General features: G+C 37.5%; 1 protein-coding gene across 3 annotated transcripts in view; it reads left to right on the top strand.

Moving 5' to 3' along the window:
- LOC129569021 (irregular chiasm C-roughest protein-like) overlaps positions 1-25,853 on the top strand; it is a 112,106-nt gene extending 86,253 nt beyond the window's left edge. For all 3 annotated transcript variants that reach the window (XM_055447402.1, XM_055447404.1, XM_055447403.1), the window contains 10 exons: positions 20,955-21,588; positions 21,695-21,881; positions 22,001-22,201; positions 22,486-22,704; positions 22,847-22,949; positions 23,043-23,167; positions 23,263-23,886; positions 23,997-24,184; positions 24,277-24,366; positions 24,460-25,853. In XM_055447402.1, the coding sequence (XP_055303377.1) occupies positions 21,275-21,588; positions 21,695-21,881; positions 22,001-22,201; positions 22,486-22,704; positions 22,847-22,949; positions 23,043-23,167; positions 23,263-23,886; positions 23,997-24,184; positions 24,277-24,366; positions 24,460-24,694 (2,286 nt within the window). In that variant the 5' untranslated portion in view covers positions 20,955-21,274 and the 3' untranslated portion in view covers positions 24,695-25,853. The remainder of the gene's footprint in view (positions 1-20,954; positions 21,589-21,694; positions 21,882-22,000; positions 22,202-22,485; positions 22,705-22,846; positions 22,950-23,042; positions 23,168-23,262; positions 23,887-23,996; positions 24,185-24,276; positions 24,367-24,459) is intronic.
- The last annotated feature ends 233 nt before the right edge of the window (positions 25,854-26,086 follow it).

The following is a 26,086-nucleotide window of genomic DNA, read 5'->3' as shown; positions in this document are numbered from 1 at the left end:
TGCATAAGTCAATGAGATAATTGTGAATTGACAAATGTGCGCGCAGGTTTTTTAATCTTGTGTGCAGCAGTTCTTTTCTCTGGGTTTTGTTTTGGCACAAGTGCCGCTAATTTGAACCAATTAAGCTAACAGATTTTTCCGTCGTTGCTACGAATTTTTTTAACGACAGTTGCACACGACAGAGGAAGAGAAGTGGAGAGACAGTGGCCGTGCACTGCGGAGAAAAGCGATAATGATGTAATTTTTCCGTTAACCAATATCGAATATGAGAAAAATAAATCTCACAAAAGTCTCGCTTTCCTTTTTTTTGCTCTTATTTCACATTCAAAATAAAGCCGTACAATAGTTATTGAGTTTCGAGGCACTTTGAAAATCTTTTTCCTGTTCTTAATGTCTTCCTTCAGTTGATTGCGTCGCTTTGTTGCCGCTTAACACGCAAACCCAATCTGCCTTCAGTTGATCGACCAATATTTCGGGGACGATTTTTTTTTCTTCCTACTTTCTGTTCGCTTCTTCTTCTATTCCGGTTGCGCGCATTTCGATGAGAACCTTTTCTTAGCAGTGCGCGGCCTCAAGACAGAAGGGAAACACACACACATAATAAGAAAACAAAACTGTTGCATTAGAGTCGATTTAACGATCTGCTTTTAAATGGTCGTAAATCTTAATTGGCTTTTTAAATGCAAACCATAAATTCGTGGAAGAAAATTACTTGAATGAGAAAGTGAGCGAGCAAGAGAGAGAGAGAGAGAGAGCTGGAGTTTCAAGAGGAAGCCCAGAACAGCAATTGACGTTTATGTTGTTACGTGACGTCGAATTTTGTTCATTTGTCCATATCATGCTTTTGCACTAATTAAAAGGTCAATTTTTTTCATTTGAAATGCGTTTTTCTTCGCTTACTCCACTTGAAAGTTTCGATCGTCTTCGTTGTTTTTGGGGTTAATTCACGATTCGATACGCGAAACCTACAAACTAATTGGGCCCAAGTGTGTTAAATGAAGAACAAGGTCGTTATGAAAATTGAATTAATTCGTTCGCTTTCCGCTGCGACGACCCAAATCTAATAATATTTTAGAATAGACAAATTGATTTCATGTTTCGGTCCTTCATTGACGATATTATGTGTGTGTGTTTTTTATTAGTTTTTGCTCTCGCCAAAGCATCTGCTAAGCATTTTGTGTGCTCCAATCAAGTATGTGAAACAATATTAATTCTGATTGCATGTATGTGTATGTAGTATATTTATTGCATGTTGTGAACATTCTAAACGTGCTAGTTTTGGTTGGTGGCTTTTTCCGTTGCGCCGTTTCCAATGAAATTTATGGCCTGAATTGAAAAGAGTTAAAACGAAATGGTTTCGCTTAATTAAAAATTATTAAATAATTTTTCTTGTTTCGTTATTATCTCTTTCTTTGCTGTGTTGTTTTTTTTCTCACTCCCCATCTCTCATTCCGGTCGTTCTGCTGATTCTTGATGATGCTAAGAGTCATTAAGTAAAACCATTTTGTTGAAACGATGTCGCTAGATGAATGTGTTTTTTTTTTGTCGCGGCTGTCGAATCGCTGGGACAGTTTTGTTCGGTTGAATGAATGAAGTCTGAAAATTCTCACACGAACAAATGTGAATAACAACAACAACAACAACAGCACTTTTCGACAAATGGCAATATGTCACAATGCCCATCACTGTCATTGCAATCAAATCGAAACTCCGAAATGACATGCATACTAATTTCTTGAATTTCAAATCAAAACCGATTCTCGAAAAAATAAACGGAAGGCAACACAAATCGATAACGCATGAGATGAACTTCAAGATAACCATCTTGACTCGAATCCATGCTCAAAATTAGACGACATGAGAGAACAAAAAAAGAAATCGAAGTCTAGAATCGAAACATGAATGTTTTCGATTTAATTGTTTTATTTTTCTATTTCCAATAATAATTTGGATTGGTTTCCCAAAATGCAGACCGAAATCGAACGAAAATCAATGTGAATCACCATACACCCATAGCACCTACATAATAAAGTCAAAGATTGATTTCACGTGTGATAATATCGATATAAATAAAATTCAGTAGTCATTGGAACGTTCTTATTTGGTTGATATAATCAGAATGATTCTTGCGCGACCAAAGTCGACGAGACAGTGAATGGCATTTCACTGAGAACGATCGACCTCAACATGGGAACGATCCATTCCACACACATAATCTACAATTTAATATCAAAATTCAAATAAGGACACAACAAGACATCGTTTTGCCATGAGATCATCAAGAATAGACATTTTTCTAGCCTCATTACTGCCATGGCCATCAAATGTTCGATCGAAATACCAAAAGACAATGAAAAAAACAAACTGTCGATGCACCGAAGATGGCTGCCGGCAGAGAGAAAGAACGAAAAAAAAACCATATAATTAAAAGATTTAATTCAACTTGCAATTCTTCACCATAAATCGCAAACTCTGCGTTTGGGCATTGCTGCGTCTCAAAAATGGTAATGCACGAGATGTGCGCTTACATTAATTTGCCACAGTGATTATGCGTGTGTCCATTGTCCATCGGCAACAGTAACAGCAGCAATGGAAAAACAAAAGACATTTTGCATTGCACTCGTACTCGGGCCGTACATTTATTTTTTTTTTTTGAAATATGGAAAACACATTAATATTTAATTGCGATAAATTTCAAATTAATTGCTTTTGGCTGCTAGTTGCACAGCGGTTGACGGTTGCCGCTTTTTCATTGCGTGCGCGCGATAAAAGTGTTGATCGGCTGAATTTGGTAGTGGCCAGCAATCAAAGTTACATTGTATGCGCATGAGAAAACACTTTTATTGATTTCCACCCAGTGCAATTGTTCAATTTGTCAGTTTTTCTCTCTCCACATGACGAACAAGAAATATGCGAAAAGGAACTTGGATTTTTTTTATTGCTGAGCTAGACAACCTCACCGGCATATTTCACAACCTTTATTTGGAATTCGATCGAATCTTTAACTCTTGATATGCGACGCATTGTGACTGCGCTGGAATCTATGGCAGAAACAGGTTCAACTTGTTATTTCTTTTCTTTGCTGCCATCGGCTTTTTTCTCTCTCCTCTCTTGTCCACCTTTCGACCCTTTTTTTTGTTGCTGTCAAATTGCTTCGCGTAGACAGTAGCTGTTAGAGCGTCTTTTAAACGACTTTACATGAGGAAATCAATACGCGGTAAAGTAGTTGCTTTTTCTTTCGTTTCTGCTTGACTGCATTCAATGAAAGAAAAAGTTGGAGAGAAAAAAAACGATAGAATTAAAAATCGTCCCATCTTAAATTTCAACAGAATCGACAATTCGCATGAGATTCTAAAGTGCGATACGAACGAAATTCATCGAACCATTTCGATTAAACGTATCCTTTTAAGACGCGAAGCGCGAAACTGCGAGAGATCGTATCCATTTTCCCTCAGCATGGAAAAAACGGGTCTTTGCTCTCGCGAGACCCCTTACTCGAAATATATACATATGCATTTTCTGTGTGATTCACACAAATCGAGCTATTTTATGGTTTTGCTTTCAAACAAATAATAAACCGAATTTTTATTATATCGACAACGAATTATGCATCCGAATTTAATGGTATGCGCGCAAATGGTTTTGTGATGCACGTGTGAATGTTATCGGCTATAAAATCCGTTAAAAAATATGTCGTACCCATTCGGATGGACGAATCGGCGGGCACTTTGTTCGAAAAAAAAAAGCGGCGAAGAGACACAGAGGGAGAGAGAGAAAAAGTTCGACGAAAATTTATGATGGTATCGAAAACGAAAATGCATACCATTTACACCGATACTCGACTGCATTTGCAAACGCTGAAGCCAGTCGCCCGAAACTGAGAAATGGTGAACGTATAAAGGCGAAGAAGAAGAAGAAAACGAAACTGCCGTAGCTTCATTGATTTCACATAAAATCAGAGTAGATAGTCTTGTATGGTGAACATTAATCAAGCATCTGTTGCCAGAAATGAAACGACACGCCACCGAATGACAAAATGTGTGTGTATGCATTGTGGCACTCTCCCGGCCACTCGACGTATTCCGATAGAATGGTGTGGCGAAAGTTCATAATGCCAACATTTTATGTTTCATGGCCAGAAAATGCTATAAGCAACCGAAAACAGAGAAAAAATGATGCACTCACGACATTATTCTCAATAATCGCTACCATAAAATGCAACACTTAATTGGTTTATTGTTTTTAGTTATAAAATCTTAAGTGCAGATAAAAATGCCAGAGCACGGTTCGACCAAAGAGCCAGCGAGAATGTGTGATATCAATGCTGAATTTAAATGTCATGTGCACATTTCTTTGTCTTGCGTGTTGATTGCGTGATTCTTCTAATCAAAAGTGAGCGTTGAAAATGTCATTTGTAATTTTCTTCCAAAAAATATCATTGTGATGATGTAAACGGAATATGCGTAATATGAATGTTATCATGCCGCTTGAATTCATTTGTAAACTCATTGTCTTTTTCCTCTCGGCTGTTGCTTGAATGCCTTGTAATCCGCAACGGTTATGTCGCTGGCTTCGTATCGTTGAATGGAATGCCCATATCAAAGCGGAGAATAAAAGCAAATAATCGCTCGATTTAATGAACATTCGTATGCAGTGTTGAAGTCAGTAATTACCAATTTGAATGCATTTAATAGCAACGTCGTTTCTAATTTCATCATTTTTATTCATGAGGTTGTCGTGGTTTCGTTTTTTAGGCAATGCAATAACATCGAATAGGTGTTAAATAAGAAAAAGATGTTCGTTGGATTGATTTGCATGATGAACGTGATGATTTTTTTGATTTTTTCTTTCACATTCTCTTACACAAACCGATTTGATCGCTATGAATTATTATTTCTGTTCTTCATCTATCTTCATTTGAAAAACGACCAAATCGTCACTGCCGCTTTTTTTTCTAAACAAACAGATCTGCGCTAGAGATATGTTTGGCCGGTCTAAATTCTGCGGCGGAATTCCAGCACCAAATCGAGTCGTTGAACCTGACAAATAAGAACTATACTAGCACACACCATAGGACCATTATCGAAACGAGCTACCAGCTCGAAAATGATTTTCGGATAAATTGACCATTATACACAAAGACATATAATTATGTTCGAAACGAAAGACCATTATTAATAAATAATAGAAACAAGAAGAAACAAAAAAAAATAAGAGAAGTAGCGATTTGGTGCTGTGTGCACATAGACATACACAGAGCGAAGCAATATCGTAATCCAATCTTCATTTTTCTTCGACACTGACTGACGTTTTTATTCTCTCTCTCTCCCTCTCTCCAGCTTGCCCGTTTCATAATCACCATCGGATCATTCTGAGATAATTCGATGACCAAAAATAGACTCATTCTTTTTCACTTCACGTCGAAATCATTAAATTTCAAGCAAACCGACTAAATACACGAACAAAAAAACACAATGCACGTAATGAGACTCTGAAACTTGAGAAAGTAGCGTTTTTTTTTCTCTTCTTCGTTCAAATGAGCGTTGAAAATGGGAGAGTGTCATACATGTTCGATACCATATGATGATAGTGTTTTTTTTTCTCGTTCGACATGACTTTGCTCCTGCACATTCTCATTCTTGACGAGTACATCTCAATTGATGTTTGGTGCAATGTAAAATTGTCAGTTTGGAATTTTTCAGTTTAATCTCATTCTCAGAAACCCATGGCCTTCCTAAATCAATGCAGATACTAACACTCCGAACGGAAAAAGAAAGAACAACATTAGAATTAATTTCGTTTCATTTATCAAACAAATAACATTTTAATAGCCGTAAAACGTTGAATTATCCCCGGAATGAAGTGAAAAGAGTGGCGATTAAGTAAATCGATTGTGCACTTCAACATGCGGTACATGGTGAATCGATCGCCATTTCAATCATTCCATTGGACAATTGTTGCGATTGGTAATTCAGCGTGCGCTTGTTCAGACCATCTGCCGTCGCACTCAGTTCTTGGGAACTCTCAATAAATTAATTTAATTGCCGATTACAACATAAACATATAAATGACATGTAAAAATCGCACTCGAGAACCATTCCGCATCAAAATCGATACAAAATTTTATGGCAATTGTTGGAAAACGATATCGACATTTTAATGAAAGCCCAGGGAATTACTTCAAATTCTCATTCTCTCTCTGTCTCTGTTTATTTCTCTGCGCTATCGGAAGATCGTAGCCGAATGAAGAGCGACGAAAACAAAATCAAAATAGCACATGGGAAACAGCATGGCATAGACGATGGTGCGATTGCGAAAGAAAACTAACAAATTGATGATAAACTTTATATTCTCATCCCATTTGTTCGATTTACACCGTTCTATCCATTTTACGAGTTTTCTGTCTCTCTCTCTCTCTCTCTCTCTTTCCCATTCGCCAGCTTCGAAACCGTCGTCAGCTTCTTCTCGGTCCACTCGATGCGGTTCAAACTACAATTTCGATAGTCGATTTATGTGTGTTTTTTTCTCTCTATTTGTCTTTTGTATCTTCGTTTGTTATTTGTCTTTGCATCATCGCCATCATCAGTTGTGTATCTCTTCGTGTGTTTTCTTCTTCTTCTTCATCTCTTGGTCTTAGTTACGTTCAGGTAAAATTCTCTCAGTTTGTCTTTGTTCGATCGGAAATTGAACTCGGCAACTGATTGTTTTCGAGAAATTAGAATTACTGTTCTTCTCGTTGTCTGCGAGTTTACTTCGTTTGTATTTGCGTTTCCCCCAAGTCGAAGTTGTGCCGTAGAACACACAGTGGCTCACGGTATGAGAAAATCAGCATTCTATTTCGTTTTTGATTAAACAAAACATCCAACGGAAAAACCATTATTATTTTCGTATTTACACTATTTTTCGCCACGGCTTTTGTTTGTCTGTGAACATTTTTCATTATATCTATCACACAATTTCGGCGTAAACATTTTTTGGATGAATTTCACGTGGAACGAGATAAAAAAAGATCATTGCTCGCGATTGATCCATGTGTACTACATTTTGCCGGACAAACACAGAAAAAAACGCCATGAAAGTGATGAAAATCGTGTGATCGGCGGAACGAAAAACGGATCTGTATTCAAATTAACAGCCCATAATTTAAAATAAATTTTCTAGTTCAACCCGTTTTTTTCGTCTCTCTCTCCCTCTCTCTCTCTCTCTCTCTCTCTCTTCCTCTCTCTCGTTGCTCTGAAACATTTCAGCCAGAACTGTTTGTACCGCAAGCTCTTATTCTCTCCAAAAATTACATCATTCGAAGTAATCGAATTGTTGCGTTATTGAATGAACCGAAGATTTTATTTCATGCAGCATTACAGTTACACGGGAAATACGAGCTCGTCCGCTCTCCACCATCTTTCTTCCTTGAGTAACTCAATTTTCCAATAAATTGAAGAACTAATATTACACAACTGATGAACTTTGCAAGAATATAGTGAAGCGAAATACAGATATTCACAGTTTTGTTTTCCATCGAAATTCGCCAAATTACTTTCAACTTCGTATTTTTTCTTCTTTGTCTGTGATTTTGGAGCTTTGTTGCATTGTCAAAGTTTTTCGTTCAGAAATTCAGTCGAAAAATAGAGGAAAATACATTAATTTAAGCCCAGAGAAGAAAAAATTGCATTATTTATCTATTAATTTGTGAATCAAGATGCACGAGCTGAAACGAAAAATCACGAGTTTCCGTTTAAAATTTACAGGAATTAGATAGCAAAAAGTTAAATGAGCAAAATATTTTTACTTCGCCCGTTATCACGGCGTCAGACATTCAACTGGAAAAACTTCTTGAAAATGTTAACGCCGTAAAAAAGAATCGTCCATTTCACAAACTATCGTCGCTATCAACAATTTCTACCTTGATCATGAATGCAATTAATTTTTCCCCCAACTTGTGTGTAATGTTACGAGGGAGAGACAGAGAGAAAGACAAAAAAATGGAGCGCGCTTTTGTTTGGTTTTGCGCGGATGTAGTGTTTACGCGTATAATTGTTATTTTCTCCGTTTTCTTCATTTCGTTTCGTTTCGTTTACGGCGAAAATGGTTGGGATTTTTTTCTTCTTCTTCTTCTTCTTCTTCTTGCGATCGTTTTAAACTTTAATAGATATGCAATTTAATTTTCATACGTTTTCATGGGAGACACAGGAAAAAAGGGAAGCGTGGAAAGAATTTGCCATGTCCATGGTGCACTTGGCGCATTTAAAGGCAAAATAATACACTCGCCATGATAGTAATACCTCTTCGTTCTACTTCTTGCAGACATGTTTTTTATGTGCTTTCCATTTTTTTTGCTCGTCTTTTTTTCTTTGTTAATTTTTATTGCTTCATTTTATTGTCGCGTTTTTTTTAACGTTATCAACGTGTGCTAATTTAACATTACAATAATTTAACAAAAAAGATACACAACGATGACGACGACGACGCAGACGACGACAAAGATGAAGAGAAGTGAAGAATGTGGAGAATAAGTGTCTTCATGCGATGTACGACATGTAAAACATGGTCTATTATTTCATAGCTCGCCATTGCAATTGCTATCTCATGAGCACGTTCGTTCCGTTTGCCGCTTAAATATGTATAAAATATCTGAATATGTTGCCATTATTATTTGTTGTCCTTTGGCATTGTGTCTCTCTAGTGATGCTCACGCGACGACGACAACGAAAACGACAACGGCGACTCCCAAGTCAGCTCTGCTGATGCACACGTAAAGCGTGAATAGGAAAAAAGCGACGACCCGTGCGCGCACAAGGATTTTCGCCGTTTTCTTGCATTGTCTAGTCATATTGGGGAATAAAATATGCTTTCGCTTGCACACTTTTTGCTCCTGTCAACTGCAATTATTTTAGATGGCAGAGCGAAAGCGCGATAGTGAACGCGACAGTAGAAACAACGAAATGCGATATTTTCGAAATGATTTCGGCTATTTTCTCGTTTCAAGGCAGCTTTTACCGAAGAAGAACTGGAACGGCACTGCTTTTGTGTATGTGAATGCATCATGTTGCATTGAATTTTTCCACGCTCGCGCCTGCATTCGTTCAAATACTAAAGATCCAAGTGCAGTGGCGCGTTCTTGTTTGCCGTTTGGCGTTCGTCCGATGGTCATATTCTATGTCAGTGTGCCACGTTTGGCAGTGCTCCTCTACCTCCTCGCTTGCTCTCAATATCATATTACGTTCGAGAGGGAAAATTACAATTTTTCGACTTGTTTTGTGTATGTGTGTTTTTTTTTTCTGCTACTGCTGCTGCTGTGCATGTGTATGCGTTTGTCCTTTTGCTCATAATACAACATCAAGCGCATTTATTCACATTGAAATTTACATCTCATGAATTTTCATTATCGTTGTTACTCGTGCCTTCATAAAGTATGTGTGTGTGTATGGCCGTGCACTCGTCCTGATGCCATCACAATCCAGTGATGAGAGCGTATGAGAGAGAGAGAGAGAGAGAGAGAGAAAGAGTATCGCTCTCCGGCATTCTTTCACTGTTCACACAGTATAGCCCTACATAAATTTCAGTTCGGACAGGAAAAATTTACATAAAACACCTTATGCATACAAACATTGGCAAAGGGCGAGCGAACGAGCGAGAAAGAAAGAGGGTGGCGGGGAGTTTGAGCGCGTAACATTACTTGGCCGAAGCGCCTAGCCATCAACCTAAATAATTAATTGAACAATATTTTACTCGCTGTAGACATACGAAAAGAGTCAGCATTGCGAATAAGAACAAGCGAAGAGACAAAAAAAAAGTAAAACACAACCATCGTTACATGCAAATGAAGCCAATAAGATAGAATGAGTGAGCACGCGAACGAGATCCACAAGTAGACCTTTTTGCACTGAAGTTAAAAAGGAAGAAGAAGACGACGAAGAACGAAGAAAAAAGCGGAAAAAAAATTGCCAGTGTTTTATGGGCGTCAATGGACCACTTTCAATTTGTACATTTTCCTCAAGTGTCTTCGCCAAACGAAATCGCTATCCGCGCGCCATAAAATGAAACTCATTCAAGTTTTTTGGAATTTGCGAATAATCATTCGGGCTTCTGCATCCACCACATAAAAAAATGCGAAAATGCTTTTTTCTCCTTCCATCTCAATCACTCTCGGTCGCTTTTTCTCTTTTCATCTCGCTTTGATATGGCATGGAAATTCGTGCTGATGCGTGCGGAATTCATTCGAATGTGGCGAATTAGAACCGTTAATAAAAGGGACATTAGCAAATTAAGACGATACGCAACGTTTATTTATGACAGCATTTATGCCATGATTATTTTTTCTTCTCTTGCTTCGCGTCGGTAGGCCAAACATTTGCTCGCGAAGCGTCGAAAGGAAATGAAAATCGAGTAATAAATCGCCGGTTACCATTAAATGGTTGACTTACTGATTATGCGAAATGTGGAGATATCCTTTGGATTGGCAAGCAAGTGAGAGGTGCTGAAAACGCACATTGTCTTCACGAAACCATAAAATGGATTTTATGTTAACACATCTCTGTCTCTCGGTTTCTTAGTGAGTCGAATGGAGAGAATAAAGTAAGAAACCTTTTTCCTCTGGCGTATGTCAATGAAAAATCTTCAAGTGTCGAGAGCATGCGGTGCACGCATGAATGCCATAAAATTGATGTGCCACATATGCTTCTAGACGCTACACTTTACCGCGATGGAGAACAACAAGGCGAAAAAGGCCGTGACTGCTTTTGTTTTTGGTGGCACACGCCGTCGAAGAAAGTGTGAAATGTATTATGAATATGATTAGCACATTAATAAATGTCGACGATTCCAAAACAAGTTTCTTATGCGATTTTTCACTTTGCTCGCCCCCCCCCCCCCCCCCCCCCCGTTGCATGTGATTTAATGCGTTACCATTAGCGTACTAAATTACAAAACATATCGTTTACAATACATAATAATACATATATATGAATTTTGGTAATTGTTCTAATTGGATTGGTGCTGCCCACATCTTTGCCGTAAGGCGTTTGCATGCTCATCATCATTTTATCAGCGAAAAGCTGTCAATCGGATTGAACGATATACATGTACAAATTTCAATGCTAATATGTAAGCATGTCTGCCAGCTCAACTGATACCCAAAATCCGGATTGAAATGTGGCAAAGTGTCATTTGAAACGCAAAATCCCATGCATAATTTAGCTAATGGGATTTCGAGTAAAATCCGCAAATGAAACATACAATTTGGTGTGAGTGTGTGAAGTTTTGAAAAATGCGAAATTTTGAATGCGGCGCAAAAATTTCTAAACAACAATGAGCAATTTCTGTTGAAGCTGAAGAAGTAGAAAACCCACGCACTCCGAGACAAAGCTAAAACAAAAAGCGAAACAACAAATAAATCATGCATATAGCGACGACACACAGACGAAAAATTAAAATAATAAATGAACATTTCCAAGTGAAACGAGGGCAAAAAATGCGTCTTGAATCACATACATTTTCGCATTCAAAACGCAGACAAACACATCAAATGTGGAGAGAAAGAAAAAAACACAAAGATTATACAATCGGATCGTGTGCTCTCGTTTAAAGTATTCACTTGACTTTATGTGTATTGTGTGTGTGTGCGTGCGCGTCTGTTTTCGATGTTGTCGGTCGCGACTCGGCAATAATCGAAAAAAATAACAAAAGCCAAGAGGTGCTTTTTCCTCTTCGAATGTTTGTATATGTGTGTTTTTGTTTGCTATGTCGCACTGGCTTTCGCCACATACATAGTCTGCGATCAGAAATGACAGATTAACACCATAACAGGTATTATTGTTTCGTCAAAATGTAGCATATTTTCTCTACGTGTCAAAACATAAACAGCAACAATTTTAAATAGCAAAATATTTATGAAGTTGAGCATGGCATCGAACGAGCGGGCGAAAGAACCACGCACTCGAAACAGCCCGACTAATGAAACGCGCGATTAGATGAATGAGATGTCAACTTCATTCGCAGAACAGCACACACTCCCGAATCGGTTGCCTGACTGGCTGCACATAGTCGGTTTTGTTAGCGGTTTTTTTTTTTCTTCTGGCCCGTTACACTCTACATTCATCAGATAAATGTTTGCAGTCAACCATTATGAGGAGTGAACCAACATGTCAATTTTGTTGCGATTATCATTTATTTGATTTAGAAAGTTTGTGTTTGTGCTCACAGAAGAACCCGCACCACAATGCTATGCAGGTTGGAAAGTTGAAGAGCCTTGCAAACCACCGCAAAAAATACGCATCAAGAGCGACGCTTTGACTGGAACAAAAACATCAACTGCAACAAAGTTTTCGTATCGTAAATGTCATAATCATATCACCAGAGATATTAATCATTTTCCACCGATTGCATGCAAGAGCAACGACTTGAAAACGAAGATGATAGTTGAAGCAACAAACGAAGAGATGAGAAAAACTAACACTTTCCATTTTCGATGTTTGTGGCATTAATTAAGACGATACAATAATACAGCGAACCGTGATGCATGACACAATGATGCGCGCACTCGAATCAGCTTATCTGATTAGGTGATAATAACAGTATTTTGCCCTCAAATGGCAATTGATGATGACTTGATCGTGGTCATTACGCAAGCATCTAGTTTTAATAGTCTTGGTCTAATGCAAGTTTTTTGGTACATAAAAGTAATCTGCTCATTTAACATGCGCTATGCACTCACTGATTTTCATGATTTTCTGCTCTAATGCCACTTTTAATTCGTTCAAACGATTTGCTTTCTCTTTTAGCAAATAGATCAGAGAAAATTTGACCTCGGTCTATTGCATAATATTTGGACTATCCAAAACGGAAACTTTGCTTTCTCACACTCGCTTCGCTTATATGGCTAATTAAACTTTATGAAATGTACCATCCACAATTATTTCCCATAAAATCACCAGAGTCAAACCGTTGCATAAATTTCACGATTAAATCCAATGAAAAACCATCAAGAACTGCGCGTTAAGATCCAATTTATTACACAGAAAAGTGAAATTCCATGTATTCTAATATTCAAACGATATAATAAGATAATTTAATTTATTAGATGCATTCTTTGTGCCAATTCCATGATGACAGTGCACATTTCATGGCTTTGTTGCAAATTGAATCGGTTTGATGCTGAAGCTATTCCAGAATTTTAATCAACTGTTCTTTTAAATTGGAATTTAATATGTGTGCGACAGTTTTTCGCTGAGTGCAAATGAATTTATGCCATCAATATGATTGTCATGGCAACGGATATGCATTTGAAATCATTTATTATATTTTCATCAAAGAATATTTAGACTGAGTGTTTTTCGACCAACATCTCTTTTACGCTAACAGCAATTCGTACACGAACGAGTCAGTGTGGTAGTTGGTGTGAGCGAGACAAAGTTTGACACAATTTGGTTGTGTCAGTTTAAATGTTATTTAATTTGGTTAAAATTCTGGATTTGATTGAATATCGTGTAGATTTTTAGTGCCGTTGCAATGGCATGAACAGCGATTCCAATCATTTCTATGCCATGAGCGGCTAATTCAATGAAAATTGATGACAAAGTAATTGAAAAGTCGCGCAATGGCCGAGCAAAATGGGAAAATGAAAGCGTTTCAAATGCAATATCCCTGGCATGTATAATTGGTAGTGCACACGTGTTAAACGCGTGAAAACGAGAAACAACACCATGTAAAAGCGATTGCAATTAAGCACGGTGATTATAGTTCAAATGGTGTACTCATTTTTCGAAGCTGTTAATAAAAGTTCTCGTTTCGGTCAATAGGCACAGGCACATTCACATATTGGCTCAACGTGATGTGAAATTTGGAATTTATGATTATAAACTCGATTTTCAGTCCCTATAAACAATAACCTATCCGGGATAAGGCGTAACAAGTCGATTGTGTGCATTGAATTCAAAGAATGACAATCTCAAAAATGTGTATTCGCCACAAAAAAAAAACACCCCGCAGCACGGATTCCCAGAGCGATGATCAAAGAGACAAAAAAATGTGTTTGATATGAAATCGAAAGTTGTGTTTTTAGCGTAAGGCGCTTGTTTTGTAGTCGCATCAGAAAAAAAAAATTCAGCGGAAATTTACATTATAACAAATAACTGGCGGAAATTCAATTTCACACTTTCATCGAGTCGGTTTCGTCTGTTCGTTCTCAGCGAGTGATATAATTGAATTCCAAAAAATGTTGTGATGTTTTTTTTGTTCTCTCCTCTTCCTGTGTAAGTATGCGCGAGTTGAGCATAGTTGAACTCGGTCTGATTAACATACGTCTATCGCGTACCATCGATTCGATCCGGCCATAGTTTCGACTGTCTCAATTTTTTTCGGCATTGTGTGCTTCGTTTCTTTCGTTTTCCGTTTGTGTTTTTGCCGAAAGAAATAAATTTCACTCTTTCTTCCCAATTTCCGCATAAAAATGGTTCAGATTCAGTGTGTGATGCATGAGACTGAAATGAAATTGGCAGTATAAAGGAAGCACTTCGACGTTAACGTAATTACTGTCAAAACGTTTTTTTTCTCGCTGATTTTTTTTTCTTCGTAGAAATGGATGATGATCATAATGTATGTTGCCTTGCCGCATTCAGATTTTTTGTTGTTGTTGACATTCGTCGTGTTTTTTCTTTGTTCATGATGAAAATCAGCGATTTCTTTTTGATCTCAATGTTTGGCTTTCGTTTTCTTTGTGCAATTACTTGATTTCTGCTGGGCGACACGACTGAAATGTGCTGCGTACAACGATGCGCCCAGCGCTCGCATCCCCTTATAATGATAAAAATAACATCACAAGTAATCTGGTGCTCTCTGCTCTTTGCATCAGCCCAATTTCTGTTCATTCTCATGTGTAATCCACATTCGTTTGACGGCGACAGGATGCACATGGCATGAACTGAGAAACCATCGTTCAAACTGTGTGCCAAAATTGTTTCTTCTCACTTTTTTCCCTATTGCAGCAATTTGAATGAAACTGTAAAAAACGCGTCAAATTAAAGACGAATCATTTTCAACGGCAACGAAAAAGAGACGAGCGAAAATTCGGTCGTTGTCCCAGTGAAAAAATTCCAAGAACCTAGAGCAAAATAAACGACATTAATTCTTTATTCGCTGTGCTCATACATGTGCATACAGATGATATCATAATGGTCGGGCCTGGGTGCGTGCGGCTTTCCAACGAATCCACGGCAAATAAAAGAAGAAGAAGAAGACACGCTCTGAATTCGCGTGCAGAATAAAATGCGAGAAAGATCAGTGATTTAATTAGAAAACATATGTTCGGCTGTGTGCTGCACGTCTGTTTGTCGACCGTCTGTATTTGATCCAATTTTAGATTGTGTGTAAGAGATAGTCCGTCTGTCACGAAAGCAACTTCGAACACGAGCCTGATTAACACAGCATTTGATGTGAGTGCGAATTTTGCCGGCGATGACTTGTCGAGAGCACATTGACTGCGTGCCTTTCGACGGATGGTTTTATTTGTTATTTTTTTTTTCGAAGTGTTAAACGCCCCTTTTTTCATTTAATTGAAATCCAATTATTTCGGAAATATCCGATTTATAATGAGACAATTGGAATTTTTTGTCAAAGTAATCACGTATAGACGATGACAAGCGAGAAAAAAAAGTCGCATCATTTTATTTGCATAGCTTTGCATTTGGCATGGCATTTTGTCTGAATCGTGACTTCTTTACACATTCCATTCTAGCCGGTTTGTGAATGGATTCATCAAATGCTTGTGCAACCCAATACGCGCGTCGCATCCTCGATTGCAGTCTATTTTTAAGCAAATGTATTTTTACTGCGCCAGCACAAATTCACCTTGGCAACTCATGCTATTTTCAAACAGAGAGGACTTAGATTAACTTCATTCATTCATTCGGATCCGGTCTAAAATTAAATGCGCCACCGGAAAATGGACGGATTTTCATTTTATTTTTTGATTTTGTCAAAAAAAAAAAAGGAGATTGAGGTAGAAATAAACTAATTCGAACGATGATTGACAGCTGTTCAACCATATCCGAATGGATAAAAATTCACGCCGAATGGCAAACTTGTGACCATCTCAAGCAGAAGACCTACGACAATAAAAACGAAAAGCGCTGTGCCAGACATTTTTCGTTACGAGTTTTGTTACTGAGTGGATTTTCCTCTTTTTGGTCGAGTTTTTTTTTTCTCTTCTTCTCCCGGTTGCTCTGTCGTTTATTTATGAAATTGTTGAGACGAGCGTCAGGCGACATCCGTCTGCAAATCCAAATGATCGTCTGCTGATGCCGTTGCATCGTCACATGTGCTGCACTAAAACGACATTCTATTTTGGGAACGCATTTTGTGGCATTTCTTCCCAATCTGCTCTGTTTTATTTCCATTGGATTCCTGTGTCTCTTTGTGATTTTATTGCGTCTCTTTGCTTAGATTGGCCGTCAAATGCAATTTGTCTTTTGATGACGAAATAGTTGCTACGTTCCGTTCTTCGATGAATTTGATTGGCCAAAACGGTTTAGACGACTCTCACTCTCCCATACGGTTTGGAGTGTAGCAAGAAAGCAGAGTCTTTGTAGTTGTGGATGGGGACAGAATGCATAAAAAAATTAAAAGCATGACCACAGAGACATTGCTGATGATGGAATTTTGAACGATTGACAATCTACAGCAAAAAAAAAAGAAGCGATGAATGGACAGTTTCAATGGATTGTCGATGCATTTGTAAAATGCAATTTAATCGTCTTTGTGCTGTCGTCTGTCATCCGAGAGAGAAAAACACAAATTCACCAATCAATGATTCGGTGATTCTTTGTCAACGATCTTTTGTCCAAACACAAAGAACGGCACACATATGAGCGCTGTCGATTTGCCATCAATTTATGTGGGCATCGTGGCAAAATCGGTTCGAGCCAGTTGAAAGGCACATATAAAATGCCATTAACCGGTCTATATTTAGGCAAAATCCTAAACCGCTTGAGCTTCACTGCACGCTTGTACCGCAATATGTGAGACAATTCCGTTTTTATGTTGGCCTGCAACCGAAATAGAGACATCGGCCGACGTTTGATTCTTTTAACCTTGACGGTAACGCCCATGAAAATGCAGAAATCATCTGATCGAAACACATGCTCTGTATCTGCTGAAGCGCAAACATGCGGCCGCGTGCGCGCGTTCGTTCGAGCGACAACTTGACATGAAAGTGTGGTGTATTTTTAGCTGATTTACATGCAGTGGTAAAAAAAAATCATTGTAAATGCTACTTTAAATGCGTGCTTCATTTCAAGCGAGATTTTGTTCTGGCTGTTGATCCCAGGCGACAGATATTAATGATAGCGCGTCGCATGGACTTTAAACTGGATTTTCTCTTCACTCGATGTAATCTTCGGGGAATCGGATGGGCAAAACAAAAACACGAAAGAATGCAACGCGTGCAAAAAAGTGGATTCCATCGAAAAAGATTTCAATATGCGATTTTTGTGCGTTTGATTTTTATTTCGTTGGCTTGAGTCATTCATTCTCTCCGCAAAAAAAAATGTGTACATAAAACTTTCCGAATCGACCATGCATTTTTGGAGCAAAATTCCTTAAGAGGTTTTGTAGATGTTTCGAAAAACTTTTGATGGCACACTCGGTCATTAAGAGGAAAAACCAAGCAAAATTCCAATGCTAACGAGACACTCACACATACACTGCATCGAAATGCGTTCGAATGAACGTATGCAATTTAGAGCGAAAAGCGTTCGGGCATTTGATATCATTTTTGTCGGCGACATTATTATTATTTTTTGTGACCATAGCGCTCATTTATTAAATAAATTTGCGTACGAAATGCCATTTAAAGTATACAATGCAAATACATGCAAATGCATTTGCAAGAGCCAAAAAAAAAAATATGCACAGATAAGGAGCTAGGAGGAAGCAAAGAATTTAATATATTTTATCTGCATTTTGTAAATTACGCGGGCAGCACATGCAGAGAGGGAGAGGAGAAAACAGGGAAAAAAACTGAAAGGCACAATCAGTAGTTACGCAAATTTCAATCCTTTCGGTTGTGCAAATTGTAACAAAGACAGAACGAGAGCAAACCAGCGAAGAATGAAAAGAGAGAAAAAATGAAACAAACGCAAAACGAAAAACAATACCAAAAGCAGATTTACATAAATAATATTGAGAAATTCAAGTTGGTTTCGCTTTGTCTGTGTGCCGTTTGAGATAAGAAACTGTGCAAAATTGCCACATAAATTTCAAGTGTGCTTAAACATTTAGCCACCGAAAATTGCGTGTAACTTGGTGGAAAACGAAAATGTTCGCCGCTATAATTATAAAATACCAGGCCAATTAACCAAAAAACTGGTCCACATAATTTTTTTTCTTTCGCAGAACCATTTTTTGCTCTTCTTATTTAAACAGTTTTTTTAAAGCCATTTTCTACTTTGAAAATAATTGCGTTGCGAAGGAAAACCGATTTTGGCACTCAACAATGGGCGAATCAGCAAACAATTGTATTACTTTGCAAAGTACACTCGATGACATAATTCACTATGTTTGGCCAAACAAAGTGAAAATCACCACATTTCGACCCTTGATTCTCGCACGAAAATTCTAAACCAGGCAAAAAAATAAACAATTTAAATTAATAAGTGAGCTGCGCGCTGCGGCCAACGCCAAACTAATCATAATTTCTTTCACTTCAACTGCTTGATTTATTTGGCCATTACAGTGGGTATACCGTTGAAATATTGATGACTTTACACTAGCAATTTGCTTGTATCGAACTAAAATTACAGTTGTTGGTTTCTCGAGAAGAAAAATTTACCGTTATCGAGTCATTTGTTGACTCGCTCGCATGGGCGCCTGCTGGTTGTTGTTTCTGTTTCTGTGTGTGCGCTGTGCGCGCGCCAACCAATCCAAACGCAACTAAAACAAACAAAGCACACTCAAACAGTAGGCAAATAAAAACGAAATATAGGTTAAATAAAGACTTTTTTTTATCAGATTTATTACAATCAACTTATCGATTGCAAACCGATTTCGGTTCATTTCCCTTCGACTCGATTGTCGGGATTGTCGACGAAATGGATTTTTTTTTCTTTCGGCCGTGCCGTTTCTCAATTGCCTTATTATTGTGAGCGCAATAATTTATTTCTCGGTGCTTTTTTAGTCGTCCATTACTGAGTCCGAAGAGTATCGGTATATTTATTGCCGATATCGTATACAATCTTTGTTGATTCAGTTCTTACTGCAGGGAAGATAAATAAATTTCTAAAATCAATCGATCGGTGCGAAATGTGCTGTGCCGCTGTTGGGTGTGTGTCTGCAATCCGTTTGCCTATCGAACGGAAACAATAAAAATTCCAATTTGACCGCTTCCATTTCACGTGTTTGATCTAGGAACAGCAGTGGGAAGCAGGCATGACAAAAAAAAAACACCAACGAAGACAACGAAGACGAAGACACAATGTTCGCCAAATGAAAGGATGGACAAAAGATACAAATCATTCATTGAGATACACTGAAAATGTCTCGCAAAGTAAACAATTATTCATAAGCGGGTATAAAAAGAAATCTTTAGAGTTTCCTGCAATTAAAAGACTATGTAAACACACTGAGAGGAAGTCTTATTGATATCAATCGTTTTTGTTCTTGTTTTTTCCCCTTTTGCTCTTGCTTCGATTCTTCTGTGGCCGAACATTAATATCAATAATGCTAATCGAATGCATGGCAAGAATGCTGATGCTGATGTGCATCGAGAGAGAGAGAGAGAGAGAGAGAGAGAGAGAGAGCGCAAGCAAAGCATCACCTGCGCGCAATGTATTATTATGCCTTGTCATATGCTTCATAGAATACAAATATTTTTTATTTCAAGCAGCTTCAAGAAGTTAAGCGAAAGGTAAATTGTCGATTCGATCGAAACAGTAAATATCAACATTTACCTCTTCAACTCTCGAACTAATTCGGACAAAAGGAATCAACAATTTTTTTTTCCTCTCTTTTCCAATGATTTCGTTTCTCTTTTTTCTGTGCTAATACCTCAAGTGTTTTTAGTTGTTCGTTATATCTCACTCTATGTGTGTTTGTGTTTAGAGATGCTGCTGAGAACACTATTTCGCGTTCGTTTGGTAGCAGGTTAGGTGTCATGACCAAGCACTGAACCATTCATTCGTTTAAAATTCAATTCTCGAGCGCTTTATTGAAACTTCTTACGTGCTTCTCTATTCTCGTGACTCTACTCTTTTTTTTCTCTGCTCTGCCTCGACGCATTCGGCTACAAAAAAGTACGGTGCGAATGACCAAGCACGAATTCAAATAACGAAAAATAAACATTTAGTCAAAAATTTAAGCAATAAAAGAGGCGATCCAGAGCCCAGAGAGATAGAAAGAGTGAAAGAAAACAGTTTTGAATCAAGTGTTTATTTACTTCAATGTGTTTGCTCAACGAAAAACGGTGAGATTCAAAACAAACTGTTGCGTTTTTTTTTCTCTTCCATTCTCATTTTGTTTGAATAATTTCACAATTTTATTTGTCGGATTATCGGGTACAATTACAGTGATTTCGTTGAAAAAATGATGCGTGAATATACGTTGTTTTTTTTTTCTCTCATTGAACAAACACGATTCTGGAGTGTGATGGCATTCGAGATGGGCAGTTGAAATATGAATTAAAAGGATTGGACATATTCAATTGATTTTTGTTCGATTCCATTTAAAATTTTCACTTAAAAAAATGCACACCAAATTAATTCCGAGCTAAATGTATGTTAATTTCACTGAACGCATCTCTTATTTACAATTTGCAGATTCGTTCGTGTTATTTTTCAACGATTTTTTATTACAAATTATTATGAAAGCAATATCAAATGGATAAAAAAATACATGCAAACGCCCCTTTCACATAAAAAAAAATTCGATTTAAAATAATAAATTTTATTTTTCTCTCTCTCTCGTTACAGTTGATACATTGAACAATGCAATGAAATCATAACAACGTGGAAAACGGCAAAGAGTGAGAGACTACAGTGAACAAGACGAACGATAAAATTGACCAACAACAACGAGAAAAAAATTATTCGAAATAATCAAATAGAGATAAATTATTTTCTGAACGAGATTATTTATTCATACGAGCGGGAGGAAAATATATATATAATTTCCACAAAATCGTTACGTGACTGAATTCGAAATTCAAACGAGCACGGGATAACGATAACGAGCGAGCGAGCGAGCGAGAGAGAGAAACATTACGAAAGCAAACGAACGACAGAGAACAAAAATGGATTTATTGAAGATATTTTTATTGATGGCAATTTTCGTGCAAAATTGTTGTTGCGATTCAGCAGATCAAGCGTTCACATTGGAACCGGAAGATCAATCGGCCGTAATCGGATCGAAAGTGTTGCTGCAGTGTCGCGTCGAACATAAACAGGGCGTTTTGCAGTGGACTAAAGATGATTTTGGTCTTGGAACGGAGCGGAATTTAAGCTTAAGCGGTTTTGAACGTTACACCATGATTGGCAGCGATGATGATGGAAATTATACGCTGCAAATCGATCCGGTCACACTTGATGATGACGCTAAATACCAATGGTAATTAAAACTTGAAAGCAAAACAGTGAACGGTGTTTTTAGAAGGAAAAAAAATATACATCATCTGATGTTTTTTTTCTTCTTCTTCTTCTCTCATAAATTGCAGTCAAGTGAGTCCAGGACCACAAGGGCAGAAAGAACTTAGATCTGAATTTGCAACACTGACAGTGCTAGTGCCACCAAAAGCGCCGCGTATTCTTGTTGGTGATTCACAGAGCGACTTCATGTTAACTACCGAAAACACAGATATCAAATTGGTTTGCATTTCGGAAGAAGGCAAACCGGCAGCAACGGTAAGAATAATGGCGAAATGTGATTTAAGCGCACGCTTAATCAGATTCTTTCTCACTTCACTGGACCCGATCAATCGAACAAACGATAAAAACGCGTTTTTGTCATGTTTTACACACAGTTGACTTGGCTTGATAGCGATGGCAACCCAATTACGGAAGGTGTCGAAAAAACAAAGGAATTATTACCAGATGGTAAGCTATTTACCGTGAAATCAACGCTTCGAATGCCAGCGAAAAGTGAGCATCACAATAAAACGTTGACGTGCCGTGCCAGGAGTGCTGCCGATAAAACGGCGAAAAAAGCTTATTTCAAAATTGAGGTAATTGGATTAAAGCGAATGTTTTTCCTTGTATGTTGCTCTCTATCTCTGTCGCCTGTGTGACGATTCGGGTTCGTTACCCGAACACACGAGGCACGAGATTTATGTGTGTACTCACTAACCAAATCGATTATGATTTAACACGATTTTCTTCGGCTTTAAACACACAATTCAAAATACTTGAATGGGCATTTTTTTCTGTGCCTTTCTGTGACTTATGAGCCGAAAATTGATTGATTTCTCTACTTTTCTCTCTCTTTCGTCCGTGCCATTTTTCTCTATAGGTTCAGTATGCGCCCAAAGTGAAGCTTTCTACTTACAGCAAACTGGCTCCCACTAAAACCAATTTTAATTCGTCATCGGCGTCAAAAGTGAAAGAATCATCAATTTTGGATGGTTCTGAAGTACATTTCAAGTGCGACACCGAAGCCAATCCAAGCGATGTACGAATAAAATGGTTCATAAACGATACACTCGTTATTGGCGATTACACGACCGAAATGGTAAAATTTTTTTTTGTTCTTCTTCTTCTTCTTTTCTTCTCGTCTTCTCAGCCGAGAATTAAAAAATGTATTTGAATTGCGAATTTAAGTTGGAAACATGTTTGAACGGAAATCATTGAATTTAATTTACTTTACTTTGCAGGCAATTTATTCGGTGAATCGAAGTCATCATAATGCGGTGGTCAAGTGTGAGGCAACAAATGATATTGGCACAACCAAAGACGAAACTACTTTAGACGTTCATTGTGAGTATTAAAAAGTTATGGAATTGAATGGAATGATTTTTTATCCACTTGAGAAGAATTAAATTCTAAATGGAATATTTATTGCGTTTTAAGATCCACCATCGTTTACCGAAACACCAAAATCGGTGGAAGCGGCTAAAGGAGATAAAGTCACCTTGAAATGCGCGGCTGATGGGAACCCTCTGGAAATCGTCTGGATACATACCTCAATCGATGGGGTAAGCATGACATTAACATTTTAAATTGAGCTGAATTCGATTAAATGAAGAAAAAAAAAATCACGGTTAATAATTGTTTGCAATTTCGTTTCCAGACTCCAAAACTGTTCACAGGAAAGAAGAATCTTGAACTGACCATTTCAAGTGAAACAGCCGGTCGTTACGACTGTAAGGCCAGTGTACCTGGTTTCCCTGAAATCAAATCGTCCGCCGACGTGTTTTTAAAAGGGCCTCCGAAAATCACGTCAAGCCGCCAACAATACGGCGCGGTTGGCGATACAATCCAATTGGAATGTATGGCCATCAGTATTCCACGCGCTCGGCACATTTCATGGAGTTTCCATGGTCGTGAAATAAACGGAAGCAGTAACCCAGAATTTCACATTTTGGAAGATCCCACCGACCAAGGCATCAGTTCGAAGCTCATCATTCACAACAGTCAAGCATGGCATTTCGACAAATACAACTGTTCGGTGGTCAATGATTACGGCACCGATGTATTGCAGGTGGAATTGTTGCACAGTCAAACGGTTTGGCGTTACGTAACATCGACGGCAAATTTGCCCATTTTCATCACAATTGCCATAATGACGGTTGTCATTTTGATGGTAATCGTGTGTTTTGTTTTCATTAAAACAATGGGTCACAAAGCGCGCCAAGTGAAAAAGTCTGAAAAACAATTCATTCCACATGACAATTACATGCTGAACTACTCTGATGTGAGTATTTTCTATTGATATTGCAAACAAAAACCCCAAAATCCATTACTCTAATGTCCAATATTCGATGAATTAAAATGGTTTTTCGTAATTTGTCTAATTGAAAACAGGAAAACTCAAGCACGGACAAATGTTGCAAAGATAGTGATCGATCATCGCCGAGCAGCGACTACAAAATCAAACAAGGTTCATCCGAATCCAATTATTCGCTTCCGTCGACCGTTTCCGACAACACACTGCTACAAATCATTACGAACAATGTGAATGGAATCCCCTTCGAAAAACCTGTTGCTTACAGGTAAATATTTGTCTTATTGATTTGATGAGGCGAAACACTTTTCTATTTTATTCATGTCAATTTTCAAATCGATTATCCATTTTCCATCGCAGGAAATCATTGAACTACAGTGATGATGATGCATATTACAAGTCCAAGGACGCTCACAACTCATACGGATCAATTACGGCAATTAAGAATCGGTAAGCCCTTTGGAACAGCTTGAAACTTGCTCACTTTCTTGAAATTCAAAATTCGATTTGCATCAATTAAATGGTTTTCTCTTTTGTGCACAGAAATTCCTTGGACTACGACGACGATAGATATTACATAGCCAACAATTTACGGAACAGTCATTATGCATTGCATCCGAATCCGAGCCCAGTGCAGAATCCATACGTTCAAAAGCCAATTGTCGTATCAAACTTTCCATCCAATCGACTCTTGAGCCAAATGAAACGTTCATCACCTACCAATTCACCGACAGATCCAAAACAAGACGTTGGTCTACCGCGTAGCAGCATCGTCTAGCTCAATTCAATTTAAGAATCAAAGCACTTATCAAAGAGCAACAAGTCCAAAAGTCAAAGTCGAATGCGTTCAATTTGGATTTGAGCCGATTGGTTTACGTGAACACGGAACCAAATGCTCTCATCAATAAATTTATGTACTATTCATCGATTGTATCATAAATGAGAAAAAAAAAAAACGAAACGAAAAAAAAATGTTGCAGCGTCAATGCGATATTTAGATAGAGATCTCCCTGAATCATTAGACAGAACGATTGCATTAAAAGCGAGCTCAAAATGTCACATCGCGGTCAGATTAAAATGCTATCGATGGTATTATAAATTATTCATAGTGTCCAGTCGATTATAGAAAATGAATGGGCACACAGTCGGGCTATCGCTGCAATTGAGCTAATATAGTATTAGGCAAAGAACATTATGACATCTTCATTTGAAATCATATATTAATAGCAATACAAACAGAGAACAAAGGAGAAAACAAATAGCAGCAACGACAACAAAACACACAGCTATACATCTATTTTAATCCTTATTCATTTTATAATATCCATTTAGCCTAAGATTTATTCGTATTCGGTCATAAGGATTAGGTTTTAATGCTATTGTAGTCTTGAATTTTATTTTAAAATGATTAAGTGCTAAACAATACATCGTAATATGTTAAAATTCCATTCGTTAGCTTATAAAAGGAATTATTTCTCGTTTTAATACAACAATAACAACAGCAAATCGTTTCTAAAGAGCAAAAAAAAATAAAATTTGTATAACCTGTGATATAAATCATTGATCCTTGTAAATAAATGTTAATCGAATTTTTTTCTATAAACATTCTTGTCTTCGCTCGTTATTCCAATTCGATTCAAACTTTTTTCTTCACTTTTATTTTTACTCATAACGAAAGTATTTGCAAAACTGTGTAAATAATTTTATGCTTTGCATCATTTTAATCAATTACTCATTATTATTATGATTGACGTCAATTTTAGAATCATCGGTAGCGCTAATTAGCATCGATAGGAATTTAACTTGTTCAACTATAAAATAATTTACACAAACTAGTAATGAATGTATGCATCAAATCAATACACACAACTTAAGCGAAACAACTTGTACAACATACACTTTTAAATAATAATAATAAAAAACATATTTCTTCAAAATAATTTAAAGTGTTTATTTTTTATTTTTGAGTTGGTGGCAAACTTCTTTTGCAGCGTATTCGATTCTAGTGAAAAGTGGTGGAAACTTTTAGAAATTGACGATAAGTGCAACTTGACTTCAAACTGAATATTCAATGATTGAGTTTGATTTGTGGCGGAATTTTGTTGTTTCAACTCAATTAAAGTAGCTACAAAGTTCTTTGGCCGTTTAATCCTTTTTCGATTGAATTAAG

This window comes from Sitodiplosis mosellana, unplaced genomic scaffold (assembly GCF_009176505.1).
Source record: "Sitodiplosis mosellana isolate CC-2019 unplaced genomic scaffold, AAFC_SMos_1.0 Smas_scaffold_30, whole genome shotgun sequence".
Lineage (NCBI taxonomy): Eukaryota > Metazoa > Arthropoda > Insecta > Diptera > Cecidomyiidae > Sitodiplosis > Sitodiplosis mosellana.
This window is presented reverse-complemented; position numbering and strand designations above follow the sequence as displayed.